This window comes from Sinocyclocheilus grahami, unplaced genomic scaffold, assembly GCF_001515645.1.
Source record: "Sinocyclocheilus grahami isolate Dianchi unplaced genomic scaffold, SAMN03320097.WGS_v1.1 scaffold176.1, whole genome shotgun sequence".
NCBI classification, from domain to species: Eukaryota; Metazoa; Chordata; class Actinopteri; order Cypriniformes; family Cyprinidae; genus Sinocyclocheilus; species Sinocyclocheilus grahami.
Window position 1 is genome coordinate 25,341 of NW_015505355.1, and position 18,703 is coordinate 44,043.

The following is an 18,703-nucleotide window of genomic DNA, read 5'->3' on the forward strand; positions in this document are numbered from 1 at the left end:
CTCACACACACACACACTCTCTCTCACTCACTCACACACACACACACTCTCTCTCACTCACTCACACACACTCACTCACTCTCTCACACACGCTCACGTTCTCACTCTCTCACACGCGCTCTCTCACACGCGCTCTCTCACACGCTCTCACACGCGCTCTCTCACACGCGCTCTCTCACACGCTCTCTCACACGCTCTCACACACGCTCTCACACTCTCTCTCACACACTCTCTCACACACACACTCACACACACTCTCTCTCACACACTCTCTCTCACACACTCTCTCTCACACACTCTCTCTCACACACTCACTCCCTCACACTCACTCCCTCACACTCTCTCTCACACACTCACTCCCTCACACTCACTCTCACTCACTCACTCCCTCACACACTCACTCACACTCACACACTCTCACTCCCTCACACATTCACTCCCTCACACACACTCACTCACTCACTCACTCACTCCCTCACACACTCACATATTATTATTATTATTATTATTATTATTATTATTATTATTATTATTATTATTATTAATAATAGTAGTAATAAATGGTGGTATTATTATTATTAATGTAATAATTTAAACAATGTTTTAATAATTAAGACAATTTATAAGCAATGGCTTACCGTTGTACTGCTAATTAAAAATATTCTTAATAATAATAATAAATAATAATAATTATTATTATTATGTTAGAATAATTGAAACAACGTTTTAAAAGTTAAGACTGTTTATAAGCGATAGATTACCATTGTACTGGAAATTTAAAAATATTCTTATTATTAATAATAATAATAATAACAGTAGTAATAAATGGTGTTATTGTTATTATTAATGTAGTAATTTTAACAATGTTTTAATAATTAAGACAATTTATAAGCAATGGCTTACCGTTGTACTGCTAATTACAAATATTCTTAATAATTATTATTTTTATTAATAATAATAATTATTATTATTATTATTATATTGTAATGATTTAAACAATGTTTTAAAAATTAAGATTTATTAGCAGATTGTACCATTGTGCTGGATATGTAGAAAATACATCTACTACTAATAATAATTTAAACCATTTTAAAAATTAACATTGCAATGTTGCTGTTGTACTGTTAACTAAAAACATAATAGTAATCATTTAAACAATCTTGCTTATAACCGATATAAAATAATATATCAATATATTATTACCTTTGTACTTTTTAGTAAAAAAACTGAGTATTTACTACTACTATTATTATTTTTATAATAATAATAATTATTATTATTATGTAGTGTTAACTAAAAATGTGTAGTGTTGAGTAAAATATGTATATTTGATAATTATTTATAATAATAATTTAAGTTTTATTTTACACAACAATAGTAAAATTTCACTGCTGATATTCGTCTTAAATTCTTCCCTTGAAATCATCAAGCTTTTGAAAACGGCAGGCAAACATAAACCTTCTGTTTAATTGACAAAGGAATTATTTCTCATCGTCGTCATCACTACTACCGGTTAAAAGTTTGGGATCAGAATTATTTTTAATGTTTTTTACAGGAGTTTCTTCTGCTGATCAAGGCTGCATTTATTTGATCAAAAATACAGGGAAAAAATAAATATTGTGAAATATTATTATGATATAAAATAACATTTTTCTATTTTAATATACATTAAAATGTAATTTATTTCTGTGATGCAAAGCATCATTCCTCCAGTCTTCAGTGTCACATGATCTTCAGAAATCAGTATAATATGCTGATTTATTATCAGAGCTGGAAACTGTTGCTGCTGCTTTATTTTTTTTGGGAAGCTGTGATACTTTTGTGAGGATTCTTTGATGAATACAAAGTTAAAAAGAAGAGCGTTTATTTAAAATGGAAATCCTTTCTAACAATATACACTACCGTTTGGTGGTCTCGTCACGTGACAAACTGACTTACATTATAGTTAGTTACTGTGATTTAATTTGAAAGATTTTGTCTTTTTAAAAAATTATACCAAACTTCTTGTACTACCCTTCAAAAGTTTGAGGTAGGTAAGATTTTAAAAATGTTTTTAAAGAAAGAATTATCTAATGCTCATCAAGGTTGCATTAACTTACAAAAAAAAATAAAAAAATAAATATTGTGAAATATTATTATGATATAAAATAACATTTTTCTATTTTAATATACATTAAAATGTAATTTATTTCTGTGATGCAAAGCATCATTCCTCCAGTCTTCAGTGTCACATGATCTTCAGAAATCAGTATAATATGCTGATTTATTATCAGAGCTGGAAACTGTTGCTGCTGCTTTATTTTTTTTGGGAAGCTGTGATACTTTTGTGAGGATTCTTTGATGAATACAAAGTTAAAAAGAAGAGTGTTTATTTAAAATGGAAATCCTTTCTAACAATATACACTACTGTTCAAAAGTTTGGGGTCCGTACATTTTTATTCTTTCTTTTTTTGTAAGAAATTAAAACTTTTATTCCGCGAGGATGTGTTAAATTCATAAGAAGTGATAGCAAAGATTTATATTTTGAATATAAATCTTTTAGAATCCTGTAAAAATATCGCAGTTTCCAAAAAATATTTGGTAGCCAACATTGATAATTCTAATAATAAATCGGCATATTATACTGATTTCTGAAGATCATGTGACACTTTATACTGGAGTAATGATGATGGAAATTCAGCTTTGCATCGCAGAAATAAATGATATTTTAAAGGATATTCAAATAGAAACCATTATTTTATATTGTAATAACATTTTGTTTTTTTTCTGTATTTTTGATCAAATAAACACAGCCTTGATGAGCACAAGAGACTTCTTTAAAAACATTACAAGTCTTACTGATCCCAAACGTTTGAGTGGTAGTGTACATGCTTCAGGATCGTTGGTGTCGAGCGTGTCTGGTGTTGTTGCAGTGATATGGAGAAGCAGAAGGCGTCTCTGCTGAAATAATATATCAATATATTATTACCTTTGTACTTTTTAGTAAAAAAACTGAGTATTTACTACTACTATTATTATTTTTATAATAATAATAATAATTATTATTATGTAGTGTTAACTAAAAATGTGTAGTGTTGAGTAAAATATGTATATTTGATAATTATTTATAATAATAATTTAAGTTTTATTTTACACAACAATAGTAAAATTTCACTGCTGATATTCGTCTTAAATTCTTCCCTTGAAATCATCAAGCTTTTGAAAACGGCAGGCAAACATAAACCTTCTGTTTAATTGACAAAGGAATTATTTCTCATCGTCGTCATCACTACTACCGGTTAAAAGTTTGGGATCAGAATTATTTTTAATGTTTTTTACAGGAGTTTCTTCTGCTGATCAAGGCTGCATTTATTTGATCAAAAATACAGGGAAAAAATAAATATTGTGAAATATTATTATGATATAAAATAACATTTTTCTATTTTAATATACATTAAAATGTAATTTATTTCTGTGATGCAAAGCATCATTCCTCCAGTCTTCAGTGTCACATGATCTTCAGAAATCAGTATAATATGCTGATTTATTATCAGAGCTGGAAACTGTTGCTGCTGCTTTATTTTTTTTGGGAAGCTGTGATACTTTTGTGAGGATTCTTTGATGAATACAAAGTTAAAAAGAAGAGCGTTTATTTAAAATGGAAATCCTTTCTAACAATATACACTACCGTTCAAAAGTTTGGGGTCCGTACATTTTTATTCTTTCTTTTTTTGTAAGAAATTAAAACTTTTATTCCGCGAGGATGTGTTAAATTCATAAGAAGTGATAGCAAAGATTTATATTTTGAATAAATGCTGTTCTTTTTAACTGTTTATTCATCAAAGAATCCTGTAAAAATATCGCAGTTTCCAAAAAATATTTGGTAGCCAACATTGATAATTCTAATAATAAATCGGCATATTATACTGATTTCTGAAGATCATGTGACACTTTACACTGGAGTAATGATGATGGAAATTCAGCTTTGCATCGCAGAAATAAATTATATTTTAAAGGATATTCAAATAGAAACCATTATTTTATATTGTAATAACATTTTGTTTTTTTTCTGTATTTTTGATCAAATAAACACACCTTGATGAGCACAAGAGACTTCTTTAAAAACATTACAAGTCTTACTGATCCCAAACGTTTGAGCGGTAGTGTACATGCTTCAGGATCGTTGGTGTCGAGCGTGTCTGGTGTTGTTGCAGTGATATGGAGAAGCAGAAGGCGTCTCTGCTGGATGCGCTCTGCAGGAAGGGCTGCGCTCTGGCGGATCAGCTGATGCAGACGTCTGCGCAGGAGGACTCCAGCGCAGCTGAAGTGAGCAGCTCTGAGGACGAGCCGCAGGCCAAAGCGCTGACAGACACCTTCTGGGAGCTGCAGAAGTGGACAGAGCTCACCGACTCTAAGGTACGGACGTCCAGTGTTTACAAGTGTGCTAGTTATTTAATTACTGTAATATTCATGCATGCAAACTCACTTTTTTGAGATCAAAATAGTCCAGTGAGAAAGTAGGGGAGGGGGGGCTCGGTTGCATAAATAAAGAACTAGGGCTCGGTTGCATAAACCGTTTAGACTAGTCTTAAAACGTTAGTCATCTAATGTTTTTTCTTCAAGACTGCTCATAACTTTTTTTTAATAAAGGTAGGTTGGTCTTATTTGTATTGGAAGAGTAAGACTGATCTTGGCAGCTGCTAGTTGGTCAAACTAGTTTTTAAGACACGGTCTTAACATGATGGCTTCAATATGTTTTGTATAGTATTTTTTTTATTCTTTACTTTGAAAACTGTCTAAAAAGGGTGATATTTGATGTATTTGAGGTCTGAGATGTGGGAACGCTGAAGAGAGAGAGCGAGAGAGGGCAAACATTGTGCATTTTAAGTCAGGATTAGCTAATATTATTGTCTTAAATAGCGTGCATCGCACTTCATCGTTTATAACATGAGGTTTTGACCAAATATACTCAATCGGGATTTTTGTCAAATGTTGCAACAAGATGTAATTGTGTGTGTGTGTGTGTGTGTGTGTGTGTGTGAGAGTGAAAAATAAAATTTTTTGACATAAGATAATTTTAAAAATATTTATAAAAAAAAATACCTTAAAGTAACTACAAATTCTCTGAATATTTTATTTGACGTGAGGATATCTTCTTTGCAGGTTCTAGCATTTTCCTACAAACACGCGCTGGCAAATAAAATGTACGCAAGGGCCTTGAAGTTCGCGACTAAGATCGTCGAGGACAAACCCAGCAAAGAGAACTGGAAGAACTGCATACAGGTAAGTGTTTCTGAAAGATGTCAGCAAAGCTGCATTTATTTAATCAAAGATGCAGTAAAATTGTGAAATATTATTAGAATGTAAAACAGCCGTTTTCTATGTGAATCTCTGTTAAACTGTAATGTATTTCTGTGATGCGCAGCTGTATTTTCAGCATCATTCCTCCAGTCTTCAGTGTCACATGATCTTCAGAAATCATTTTCATTATGACAAAATAAATGCATGTTATGAGATACTAAGAAAGGCAAAATTATGATACAAAGTCAGGAGATATATGAGAAGAGATAACATTATGAGATTGATTACAAGAAAAAGTCATAAATTGGAAAATGGAATTGAGATGAAAAATTTAGATAAAAAGTCAGTTATGAGTCGAAATGTTGAGATACCGTGTCATAATTACAAGAAAATGTACAAGAAAAGTTAAGAGATTATTTGATAAACATGAAAAAACGGCATCCATTTGAAATAGAATTCTTTTGTAACATATACATTTCTTACTGTAATTTTTGATCAATTTAAAGCATCCTTGATGAATAAAGCTATATTTCTTTCAAAACAAACAAAAAAATCGTATTTGCTTAAAGCTCCTCAGTTTTCCACATACTGTTATTTGTAAAATCCCACACACTCTCATGTTTTGTATTTTTATTTAATATTTTGGCTGATGCTGTGTCACGGTGCTCTGATCTCCATCTAACGCTTTTCTGTGTAACTAAACACTTTCTGCATAATTCCACTGATTTCCCTCATAATCAGTGCAGTAAATGTGGATGAAGTTCTGTTCTCCTGTAAAACGTGACCCTGGAGCACAAAACCAGTCATAAGGGTCCATTTTTTGAAAATGAGATTTATGCATCGTCTGAATAAAGCTGAATAAATAATCTTTCCATTGATGTATGGTTTGTTAGGATCGGACAATATTTGAAAATCTAGAATCTGAGGGTGCAAAAAAATCTAAATATTGAGAAAATCATCTTTAAAGTTGTCCAAATGAAGTTCTTAGCAATGCATATTACTAATCAAACATTAAGTTTTGATATATTTACGGTAGGAGATTTACTAAATATCTTCATGGAACATGATCTTTACTTAATATCCTAATGATTTTTGGCATAAAAGAGAAATGTATAATTGTGACTCCATACAATGTATTGTTGGCTATTGCTACAAATATCCCCCAGCGACTCAACACTGCTTTTGTGCTGCAGGCTCACTAATAAGATGATTTGTTGTGTTGTGTTGTGCGTCTCTGCAGCTGATGCGCTCTCTAGGCTGGATGCACCTCGTCTTGTACTCTGAGAACTGGCTGCCCATCATGTTCCCGTCTGACTACACGCCCTTCTAAAGTCATTCGTTTTTAACCGAGGATACTTTTAATGCCTTCAGGAAGCAAACACTTCATATCACACGGTCCTTCACGGATCCCACAATGCCTTTCTGTGCGGATCACAGCACTGAACCCACAGTTCTCATGCTACAGCTTGAACCATATCGCTGTGTTTTACATCATACTCGCGTGACGCTCCAGCCTTCGTCTCCTTTTAAGGGGAACTTGTATAATAACTTGCTTTATGTAGTTACTGGGCATTTGCACAGTGGACATTTTTCCCCTTTTAACAACAATAACAGCGTAAAGGTCAGGTGAGCTTCTGAACACAGAAAACGTCAAGGCAATATGATGGACCGCGACTAAAATCAAGGAAAACTAACTTCATTACTGCATTTTGTTTTTAAATTTTGGGGTAAATTTTTTTTTTTTATATATATATATATATATATGATTGACCCTTATGTAAATCAAATGCATGCATGTTCCATAAAGACTCAAGTGTCATTTCATGTTCAAAAGTCTGAGCTTTTGTGTGATTTGAAGTCCAAGTTTTCTCATGTTCTGAGCCTGGACTCGAAGATTTCCTTCTGAATTTGTCGTTTGAGTGTGTAAGTGAAGCAGAGATTGTCACGCTTTCTTTTAGCATTTAAATGTGCGCGCTCATGTTGTGTGTCTCGAGTGATTCTTCAGGGTTTAGATGTTGAAAACGGATCATCTCTGCATATGCAAATAATGATTTTCTTCCTTAGTATTTTTGTCTTGTTTTCTTGTATAAATATCTACAAATTCTGGAATTAAGATGCATTTACTTCACAAGTAAAATTACTTAAGATATTAAGTCTGGTTTTCTGAAAATATTACTCAAATCTTGTTAGTTTTTGCTTAAAACGAGCAAAAATATCAGCCAGTGGGGTAGGAAAAATGATCTTAATTCAAAGGCTAAACAAAATAATTTTTCTTACCCCATCGGCAGATATTTTAACTCGTTTTAAGCAAAAACGAACAAATTTTGGATAACTTTTCAGAAAATAAGACTTAATATCTTATCCAAATTTTGTTAGTTTTCGCTTAAAACAAGTAAAAATATCAGCCGATGGGGTAAGAAAAATAATCTTGTTTAGCCTTTGAATTAAGATTATAATAAGGTTTTTGTTTATTAGTTTTAAGCCAAAACTAATAAAATTTGAGTAATATTTTCAGAAAACAAGACAAAATATCGTAAGTTCTTTATAGTCAAGTAAATGCACCTTAATTCCAGAATTCTTAGGTATTTATACTAGAAAACAAGACTAAATACTAAGGAAGAAAAGTAAGAAACGAAGCCAACAATTCATGCTGTGTGTGTTTTCACTTGTGACATCACATCCTGCGCTCACGTTTCCTCCGAGGGCTTGGAAAATATTCTTAAATATTCCTTATGTCAAAAAAAATGGCCTTAAATATTCATCAAACCCCGTCCACCTCTGCTTTCTTCAGGAAATATCAGAGAATTCTGTATCAAAAACCCTTGAATATCTTCAGATATATTTATGGATGTCTTGTATTTATAAAGTATAAATGAATACTAGTTAATGCCAATATCTTAGAGTCATTTTAATTCATGCATAGAGTTGGTAGGTGTCATTTTATATCCATTTCTATATATCGTTTCAGAAGTAACAGCCGCTTATTTTGTTAACACAGTAAATGTGCTGAACAGTGTATTTGATGAAGGTTCTGAATAAAACTATCTGGAACTGAAAATATTTTGCTCATTTTTTTGTGACAATTTACTTAATCATATTTGAGTACAAATGTTATTCACATTAGATTATGCTTTCTGATATAGTAAACAATATTTGTAAGATAATAGTCTTGTATGGTTATGTGCATAGCACAGTTAATTTTCATTAAGACATGCATTTCATCTGAAATTAACTTAAGCACAGCGTTCTCCCATTACAGCGCGGTAAGAACTGTTTTCTCAGTATTTTACATTGTTTTTAAATCATTTAAGCTTTATTTAAACATCCTAAACTTGTATTACTCACCATTTTACCCTCCGGATGTGTTTTGTTTTTTAAAGGTTCAATAATTATGCCTATGTTTTGTTGGAATTTTTGTTTCGTGAATAATTCATTACAGTGTTTATTGTATATTTGTGCAAAGGTTTAGTTACAAACTCTTTATAAATTCTCTATCCTGTTGTAGTCTAGGTTCACAAAACAAAATTTCAATCAGATTAGTTTTCATAAGCGTCTACATCTATAATCAGCGTGGCTTTATTTTCAGTGCAGACCATTCGGATTTGTTTTTCAAAACCCATCTTGAGGTTTTAATGTTCGTGCTGTTCTTTCGCAATTGATCAAATCAGAATGAGTTCAATCCGAATCAAACTGAAAGATGACAAAAACAACTTGAATTCTGAACTGACTGGAATGAATCTCATCTAATATCACATGAAACCACGTAAATGTATAGTCTGAAAATAAATGTGAAAATTTAAATTAAACCAATCAAAAAACACAAGTAATTGGATTCGAGTTGGCCACATATAAAATAAATCCTATTTAGTTTGAAATCTGAGTTCCACAAAGTTGGTATACGAATATTTGACAAGTTAGCAAAAAAGAATTGGGCCGATCCAAATATTATAACACTGCCAACCTATTGTTGTAGGTCTTGGCCCATATTTGGATGCCAAATGAATATATCTGGAAATTACCTAAAGATGCTGATTTGATAACTTGCAAACGTCGATGTTGGCAGATTGATGTAACAAACCAATGGGAATTGTCTGCAGTGTGAACATGGTGTTGGTTCCTTAAACAAACGTGAGCCACAGCCACATATCTTCACCTCCTCTACCTGTGCCGGCAGTGTAGTCCAGAAAGCCTTCTGGTTCACGTCATCAGATTCTCATGGTAGCTGAGTAAATCCTCACCTCGTCCAGCTCTGTCAGTAATGTGGTGTTAAAAGCTTTCTGAAAGTTCTCAATAAATACCAGATCTGACTGATACCGGACCTTGTTTGCAAAGATTACCGTTGTCCCCATTTGACAGAAGTGAAGCATGGCGTCAAGAAGCTCAGCGAGGCAGTCGTGGTGATAGACCGCATCAGCTGCCAGCACGTAATCGTAATAATGCGTGGAACGGGGAAACGTCTCCTCCAGTTTGTAGCCCCATTGCAATGCTGTAACCTGAGGCTCATGTCTCCAGTGCCACCTGGTATTCCGGTTCAAGTTGCACCTCAGATTACCGAGGATTTCTGGCAGATCCGTGGCTGTCAGTTTAGCACCTACAAAAGTTTTGGTCTTAAGATTAGTCTAAACCAGGGGTGTCCAATTCTGCTCCTGGAGGGCTACTATCCTGCAGAGTTCAGCTCAAATCCCATTTAAACGCACCTGAACCAGTTTAGTCAAGGTCTTTAGGATTACTGGAAACTCCAGGCAGGTGTGTTGGGGATGGTTGGAACTAAACTCTGCAAGACGTTGGTCCTCTGGGAGCAGGATTGGACACCCCATGGCTTTGTCCAATGGTTTCCAATCACGTTCCTAGAGCCCCCCAACAACACTCCACTTTTTGCATGTCTCCTTTGTAGGGATAGGCGATATCTTATCGTTTGTAAAAATTCTCTCCACGATAAGAATTCGTCTTCCCGCGATATAACGATAAAGTCTAGTTGTTGACATATTTCTGTTGGCAACTGTGCAGAGCGACATCGCGGAAGGCGGGCGTGAAATTGAGGAGGAGTTGATCGCTAAACGAGGAGCTCCTTCTACAATCTGGAACTGGTTTGGTCACAGCTGTACAGTGCGACAAAAAAATCGGTCTGAGCCTTGAATAAATGTACTATGTAGAGTTTTGCATGTATGAGCCCGTTTACAAACCTGTTGTCCAACAAAGATATAATTTATTGACATGCTTTTTCTTCAAATTAACTTCATAACATAGTTGAGCGTTTGAAATAACTTCTTTTTGTTATTTCTCTATCTCCATTGTGCGTTTTATTCCGCGATAACTGGATACCTTTGTCCATATTAGGGATTTCCTGGAGTGTCATCAGTAGTGTATTACTTCAGCGATCCATGTGGAGTTTCTGCGCCCTCCGGCTTCCAGTATGAATTAAACAGTCATTACATTACACGTATACTCATTAATGCTCACAACACCCTATTTTGGGTAAAAATAGGAAAGATAATACTTTTCTCTTAAGAAACAGGATTCCCTGAATTATCGTCATTGATATCATTATCGCAGTAAATACCAGAAATATCGTGATATATTTTAAAGCCCATATCACCCATCCCTACTCCTTTGTGTGACAGACCCATTTCAGGTCTTGGAGTAGTATCGGCCTCAGACGTCATGTGCATGGACCATTGGCTAAACGTCTGATGCATACGGCACACAAAATTGCAAACACTTCAGGAGTTTTGGAGTCGTCATCGGATTGGTTAAATTATACAGGATTTCCAGGAGATGGGTGCGTCGTGTTCTTTAACGTTCCTCCTGGCCAAACCCCTCATGGAAGAAGAAAGCCGTTGTGTTTACAACTGTGACGATTAGCGCTTATCAGGATCAACTAAACACTGGATTATGTGAAATATTTAAAACTTGCGGCATACAATCTTTAAAATATGTCAAGAGTTTTACACACCGGTCTGTTATTGTGGGGGACATTTCCACGGCCCTAAACATGCCGTGACACAAAATGAAATGTGATTGGTTGCTTTACCTGTCAGTCATGTGGTCTTTTGGGCGGGCCTTGGCCATTCAAAGCGGGTAAGGTTCCCAGACCTTCTGCCGTCAGTCTGAAGGTCTGGCTACGCGAGACTATGTAAAATGTTCATTGTTGAGGGCTTCAGGAACGTGGTTGGGAACTGCTGATTCAGGGGGTAGGCAAGTTCAGACCTAGAGAGCCGCTGTCCTGCAGAGTTTAGCTCCAACCCTAATCAAACAAGCTACTCAATGTCTTCAAGATAACTAAGGCTGTAGGCAGGTTATTTTTTATTTTATTTTTTTCAGGGTTGAAGCAAAACTCTGCAGGGCAGCGACTCTCTAAGAACGAACTTGCCTACCCCTGGCCTAATTGAATCAAATATTGACACTTACCGAGAAGTGTGGCAACTATCGAGACGAGGCCTGTTCCTGCTCCGAGCTCCAGCGTTGATTTGTCAAGTAGATTAATCTGCTGTCTGCCCATTGGGGTGTCCAGAAATCGGCAAAGGGCCAATGCCTATGACATTCAAAACCGGGAGTTCATAGTTTCCATTAGACTCCATGTATTTTACCTTCTCACAAAGCACACATATAGATTCTTCCTGATATTACAGGTTGATATACTGCTGTGCTGTTGAACGTTTAATGCTCACCGCTGGCCATAGCACACCGCCATAATGGTCTATGGCTTCTTGAATTTTGATTTCATGACCGAGAAAGTAGTAGATCTCCTTGCCAAGACCGTAGTAGACGGCGGGAGCCCAGGATCTGCGCTCTGGTGGTTCTGTGTTGGCAGGTACAACTGAGGGAAAGAAAGAAGAAGAGTATCCCATCAGAAAAGTATCCATAGGCCCTTTCGCACTGGAGGAAGCTTACGGGAACTATTGGCGGAAGTTCCCGCGTTTTGGCGCGTTCGCACCGCAGGAACTAGGAACGTGTTTAGTTCTAGGAAATCCGTTTGGGGGAACTAATTCAGAGTAGGGTCTAAAACCGTTCAATAGGAACTACCAGTGACGTAAGTGAACGCTGATTGGCCAAACACATACGAAACACTGGCTTCCTGTCATTTTGTTGAGATAGTGAATTGGTGGGTTTTTGTTAAATGTGAGCCAAAATCATCACAATTAAAAGAACCAAAGACTTAAACTACTTCAGTCTGTGTGCACTGAATTTATTTAATACACGAGTTTCACAATTTGAGTTGAATTACTGAAATAAATGAACTTTTCCATGACATTCTAATTTATTGAGATGCACCTGTACATTCCATCTCTGTTATCACGAAACCCACAACACAACAAAAACAGCTCCGAACACTGCGTCCTCCATTCACCGGTTGTTGATGTTTGTAAATGCCGTGAATAAAGACTTTGCTGCCGGTGCGAATGCAACTCTGAAGCGACTGACAGCAACATCTTTATTCGTGGCATTTACAAACATCAACGACCGGTTAATGGAGGATGCCGTGATCGGAGCTGTTTTTGTTCTGTGTGTGTTGTGCCGTGTCATGGGTTTCGTGATAACGGAGGTGGAATGTAAACGCACAATTTACGTGATTGAAAGTGAAAATCGGAAAAACTAAATCTCTAACCTAAACTTGCAGTGTTATCATCGAGGTTGAGAAAAGAACACCGCTACAGGCAAATGCCATTATCGCTGTTATCCATGTTCGTGGAGTAAATATTTTTACTCGGCTTTTTGAAAAAATGCCGGGTAGCCGGTGTTTCGTATGCGTTTGGTAAATCAACATACACTTACATCACTGATAGTTCCTGTAGAACTGTTTTAGACCCTACTCCGCAGTAGGAGCTAAATTAGTTCCCCCAAATGGAGTTGTTAGAACTAAATACGTTGCTAGCTCCTGCAGTGCGAACACACCAAAAAGAAATTCTGCCAATAGTTCTAGGAACTATGAAAAGATTCCTCTGGTGCGAAAGCACCTATTTAAGCGCATTGGACCTCTACAAGATGCTAGGGCTGGGAAAATAAATTCATGCATCACGAATCGAGAAATGATTCCGCATCAATTCTAAAATTTTCCAAATGCATCGCGATTCTTTCTTGAGTCGATTCTGAGCTTAGTTTTGAACAGCAGATGGTGCTGCATGCTTTAGAAACAGCCGTACTCTGTTTATTAAAAGTACACCATGTTTGTTTTGCTTGACTGTTTTCTTGGACTAGATGCAGCATTGCACAAAAGCAAAGTTCTTAGGTTACTGATGTCATTGCTGATCTAGGACCAGATTTACTAAACGGGGCAAATTAGCGCAAGAGCGCAATTCCAAAGCAGCACCGATGGGCGTGGAAATTTCTGCAGGTGATTTACTGACAATGTACAAATTAAAGAACACCGCAACATCTCATTTACATACCAACCAATGCAATATACCAATGCTCATCAGGTGCGGGTTATCTACTTACGACACAGGCGCAAAATAGTTTAAGTAGTTTTTGGGGGCGTTAAATAATAGTGCAAATACCAGAATTTTGACGTTAGTAAACGTTAGTAAATTACGTTGTGTGATTCATTTTAATACTCTGCTCCCATAGATTTTGTGCCTGGAAAGTGAAACTCCTACAAATGCACATTCAATAAGGTCAGGCGCAAAAATAACTGTCCACGCCTTTTCACCTCTAATTCTTCACTGTGCATCTTTAGTAAATCTTGACAATACTATTTTAACGCCAAAAGACGGACACCGCAACATCTCATTTACATACCAACCAATGCAATATACCAATGCTCATCAGGTGCGGGTTATCTACTTACAACACAGGCGCAAAATAGTTTAAGTAGTTTTTGGGGTGTTAAATAATAGTGCAAATACCAGAATTTTGACGTTAGTAAACGTTAGTAAATTACGTTGTGTGATTCATTTTAATACTCTGCTCCCATAGATTTTGTGCCTGGAAAGTGAAACTCCTACAAATGCATATTCAATAAGGTCAGGCGCAAAAATAACTGTCCACGCCTTTTCACCTCTAATTCTTCACTGTGCATCTTTAGTAAATCTTGACGGTACTATTTTAACGCCAAAAGACTATTTGCGTTGGTGCAAGCTGTTAGTAAAGCTGGCCCATACTCTATTCACATGTGCATTTGTCTCTCATGATTCATTGTTTCTGCAGTTGAAAGTGTCTCACCGCTGGCCATATAGTAGCACCGTAAGAATCGATGGACTCCTGAATTGTAATTTCCTGGCTCAAAAAATTATAAACTTTTTTCCCGGCTCTGAAGCAAATAGTCGGTGCCCAGGATCTCATGTACTCCCGTTGTTTATCATTCTCTGTGCTTCCATCTAAAAGAAAAGACCAAATCAGACTTGAATTCATTAGATAAGCCAACTGTGTTTTAGAACAAAAGTCACTGACCAGATTTCTGCTCTACAAACGCTGAATCCATCTCACAGCAGCCGTCGTTGTCTTCATCTTCACTATCATCAGGTTCAGTTTCAAGGTTTGTGTTGTCGTCGTCGATATTGTTCAGGTTTCCATCCTCCTGTTTTTCCACATCAACATAACCTGTAGCCTGCTCTTCTCTAAATTGTACATCTTTCTTTTCATGTTCCTGAACCTGTTCTACAAACTTTTCTGTCTGTTTGATCTTTCCTTCCTTCATCTCTTTCTTTGTCTTTTTGTTGACCGTTTCATCCTCGTCCACTCCTTTCCTCACATCCCCTTTAGTCTCGTCTAACGTCTCTAGGCCACTTTCTTCTCTCGTGGTGGCAGAGTAAATCTTTACGTCTCCGTTGTCTGCCAGCAGGTTGGTGTTGAATGTTTTTTTGAAGTTCTCCACAAACACCAGATCAGAATCGAAGCGGGTCTTGTTGGCCCATATGAGGGTTGTACCCGGCTGGCAGAAGTGGCGCATGGTGACTAGTAATTCTGCTAGATAATCATGGTGATAGACCATGTCGGCTGCTAATATATAGTCGTATCTGTAGACTGAATGAGGGAAGGTCTTATCGAGCTCATAACCCCAAGAGAGCTCCGCCACCTGCGGCGTGTATCTGCAGCGGCCCCATGTGTTTCTGGACAGGTTGCATCTCAGGTTCCCGAGAACTTCAGGCAGGTCAGTTGCTGTTACCCAAGCACCTGGAGATGATTATACAGGTATGAAAATACAACACAACCATAGGATTGTAATATGTTGTCTAATCCCACTCCTGGAGGGCCAATGTCCTGCAGAGTTTGGATCCAACCGGCTCCAACACCCTCACCTGGATGTTTCTAGTCTGAAGACATTAATCGGCTGGTGCTTATTTAGGGTTAGAGCTAAACTCTGCAGGACACTAGCCCTTCAAGAACAGGTTTGGACATTCCTGCTTGGCAGTGTTGGGGGCAGGGGCATAAATTTCATCTAACAGTTGGGGGGGCAATTTTTGAAGGGGACACAAATAATACAGCTAAAATTGTTCTTGTAAGGATATGTATACACAGAGGAAAGCCTTAGTGTAGCAGGGAGACCGTGCCAAATTAGACAACTTCAAGCTGTTGTGGTCGCGCCGAGACGACGCTAGTGTCCATTGTAGACATTACTATCCGTCAAGTGACGTGACATGATATTCACACGGCAGTACACACACTCACACACACACACACACACACCCACCCACACCCACACACACCCGGAGCAGTGGGCAGCCATTTTTTTTGCTGCGGCGCACAGGGAGCAGTTGGGGGTTCGGGGCCCTTCTTAGAAATCATTCTAAGCTAAATTGACACATTTGTGTTTAATTTGTGTTATTGCTGAATAGTGTTGAACTTTATTCTCCTGCATCATATTCTTCATGCAATTCGTTTGAGCTGCGCCCTCTACTTAACGTAACGCATTACTTTCCATAAAAAGTAATTAAGTAATTAGTTATTTTTTAGGTAGTAACGCGATATTGTAATGCATTACTTTTAAAAGTAACTTTCCCCAACACTGCTGCTTAGTACCTACCCAACAGACTGGCCACGATAGAAATGAGACCTGTGCCGGCGCCAATCTCTAGCACCGCCTTGTCAACAAGGTCAACCGTCGCTTGGTTGGTCTCAAGGTAGCGACACAGAGCCAGAGCCTAAATAATAATTTAGAAAATGTATCATGATTATGAATATCAATCAGGAACCAATGTACAAATGGTTAAAGGTGAACTGTGCCATTATTTGCTCTTCTAGAACAAGTTCTAGACTAAACATTCCTTGCATGTGCCCATCCCTGTTTGCCACTGGTCAGTTAGATAGCCCCGCCCCAAACTCGTGATTGGTCGAGTCAGCTGGTGGCATTTCGGGCAACTCAAACAAACAGATCATTGTTGTGAAAGTGTCACAGTGTTTCACTCTTCAGAAAGTGACTCTAAACATGAAATTGAACACCAGGATGAATTTGAGCATCCGACTAATGGCACACTTCAGCTTATATATTTCAAATATGTAATAAAGTATTCGTCTCACTGCTGGCCAGATGACAGAACCAAATGAATCGAGAGACTCCCAGATGCTGATCTCATGACCGGCGAAATAATGGATCTCCTTTCCAATGGTGGAAAGCACACTGGGCTCCCAGGAGGCCTTACGCACAGGGACGACTTCTGCCCAATATAACAAGTGAAAAACTGATGCATTCCTCATTCAGATTTATACAGCTGTAGTGTTGTGTTTCAGTCATAAATAAAAATGTGCTGTAAATGTGCTCACTCTCAGGCCATCCAAGATCAGGATGAGTGTGTTTCTTCATCAGATTTGGAGAAATGTAGCATTGCATCAGTGTCTCAGCAATGGATGCTCTGCAGTGAATGGGTGCCGTCAGAATGAGAGTCCAAACAGCTGATAAAAACATCACAATAATCCACATCACTCCAGTCCATCAGTTAACATCTGGAGAAGAAAAAAGCTGAAACAAGATGTTTTTAACTTTAATAACCGTTGCTGCTTGTTAAAGTACAAGTCCATAACCTATAATAATGCTTCCTGTGGATTACTTGGACTCTCATTCTGACGGCACCCTTAATCTGGGATGGCCTGAGGGTGAGCACATTTTAATTTTTGGGAGCGCTTGTTCCTTTAAGAGAAGGTAATTTTGAGATTATTTGCCAATAAATTTTAAATTACTTACCTTCATGCTTTTCTTTGTCTTCTGTATCATCTTTCGCAGCGTTCACGCTCCCATCCGTCTCCTTGGACTCTCATTCTGACGGCACCCATTCACTGCAGAGCATCCATTGTTGAGACACTGATGCAGTGCTACATTTCTCCAAACCTGATGAAGAAACAAACTCATCTTAATCTGGGATGGCCTGAGGGTGAGCACATTTTAATTTTTGGGAGCGTTTGTTCCTTTAAGAGAAGGTAATTTTGAGATTATTTGCCAATAAATTTTAAATTACTTACCTTCATGCTTTTCTTTGTCTTCATCTGTATCATCTTTCGCAGCGTTCACGCTCCCATCCGTCTCTATTGTGGCGTCTGCATTTCCAGACTGAGAACAATCCATGATGCTATTTACTCGCTGATTTAAAAAAACACATTTAGATCATTGTGTTTTAAAATCATCTCTTTTTTTAATGTTGACCTGTTAAAATATGTTTTTGCCAGTTTCTCAAACATTGTTTTTTCAGATTAGTTAATGAAATATGCAAATAAATCAGTGCACAATTTCAACAAAGTAGCAAAAACATCAAGTGCACGATGTGATGCTATGCAGCATGTCCTTTTTAAAATAGGACTTTTAGGATTTTTCATTTGGAGAGACATTAAAAACAAGGTACTTGTAAAAGTTTGCATATACAGGCAAGTGAAAAAATGCATTGGTGCAATCAGATAAACTACAACGATTTTATACAGTCCCAAATTTACTCTAAACTTAGTGCTACTGTATTTCCTCAAATGCATTTTGCAGCTTCAGAAGAAATCACTGCATTCCACTCACATCACTGCACCGTCACCTTGTTTTAATCTCCAGAGGAGTCCATGTGTCTGCAGAGGTTACCTTGTTGATCCGTCACAGTTATCCAGTTAGTGCTTCTGCAACTGCATCCTCAGCAAGGTTATACTCCAGCGTCACACTGCCATGACTATATTTAGCTGGAGATTCATGAAGCAGAGGCACAGCCACACAAACACTGAGAAATAGAGCATGATGTAGGAGATGGGGAACGAGCTTCTGTTGGCACAAAGAGATTGTGAAGACAAACACTAAAGCCTTGAGATAATAAGAGCTGTTCAGAATGCCAGCGCCTGTTATCTGGTTATTTAGTAAGCTGATATAGTACTAGTTTGACTTGACTGTTCTTAAAGTAAAACATTTGCGGCATACTGAGTTGTACAAGTGTTTTACTTTGAGGTGAATCTTATGAAACCGGTCAAGAACATGCTTGAATCATATTTCACTCCAAAATCAAAAGAAAAAATAATCTGGGGTTTT

The 18,703-nt window shown here is 37.1% G+C and overlaps 2 protein-coding genes across 2 annotated transcripts in view; one reads left to right on the plus strand and one right to left on the minus strand.

Annotated features, from left to right (window-relative positions):
• LOC107593811 (tripeptidyl-peptidase 2-like) overlaps positions 1–7,518 on the plus strand; it is a gene marked incomplete at its 5' end in the record, with an annotated part of 31,747 nt that extends 24,229 nt beyond the window's left edge. Inside the window, 3 exons of the mRNA XM_016283691.1 lie at positions 4,144–4,395; positions 5,143–5,262; positions 6,521–7,518. Coding sequence (XP_016139177.1) covers positions 4,144–4,395; positions 5,143–5,262; positions 6,521–6,610 — 462 coding nt within the window. The remainder of the gene's footprint in view (positions 1–4,143; positions 4,396–5,142; positions 5,263–6,520) is intronic.
• Positions 7,519–8,568: 1,050 nt separating this feature from the next.
• LOC107593812 (uncharacterized) lies at positions 8,569–17,773 on the minus strand. Its single transcript, XM_016283692.1, has 8 exons — positions 17,671–17,773; positions 16,735–16,871; positions 16,241–16,358; positions 14,668–15,390; positions 14,460–14,594; positions 11,949–12,097; positions 11,689–11,812; positions 8,569–9,871 (listed from the first exon to the last, which is right to left on the minus strand). Exons 1-8 carry the CDS (start codon positions 17,771–17,773, stop codon positions 9,486–9,488), a joined length of 1,875 nt encoding a protein of 624 aa, XP_016139178.1. The 3' UTR covers positions 8,569–9,485.
• Between the last annotated feature and the right edge of the window lie 930 nt (positions 17,774–18,703).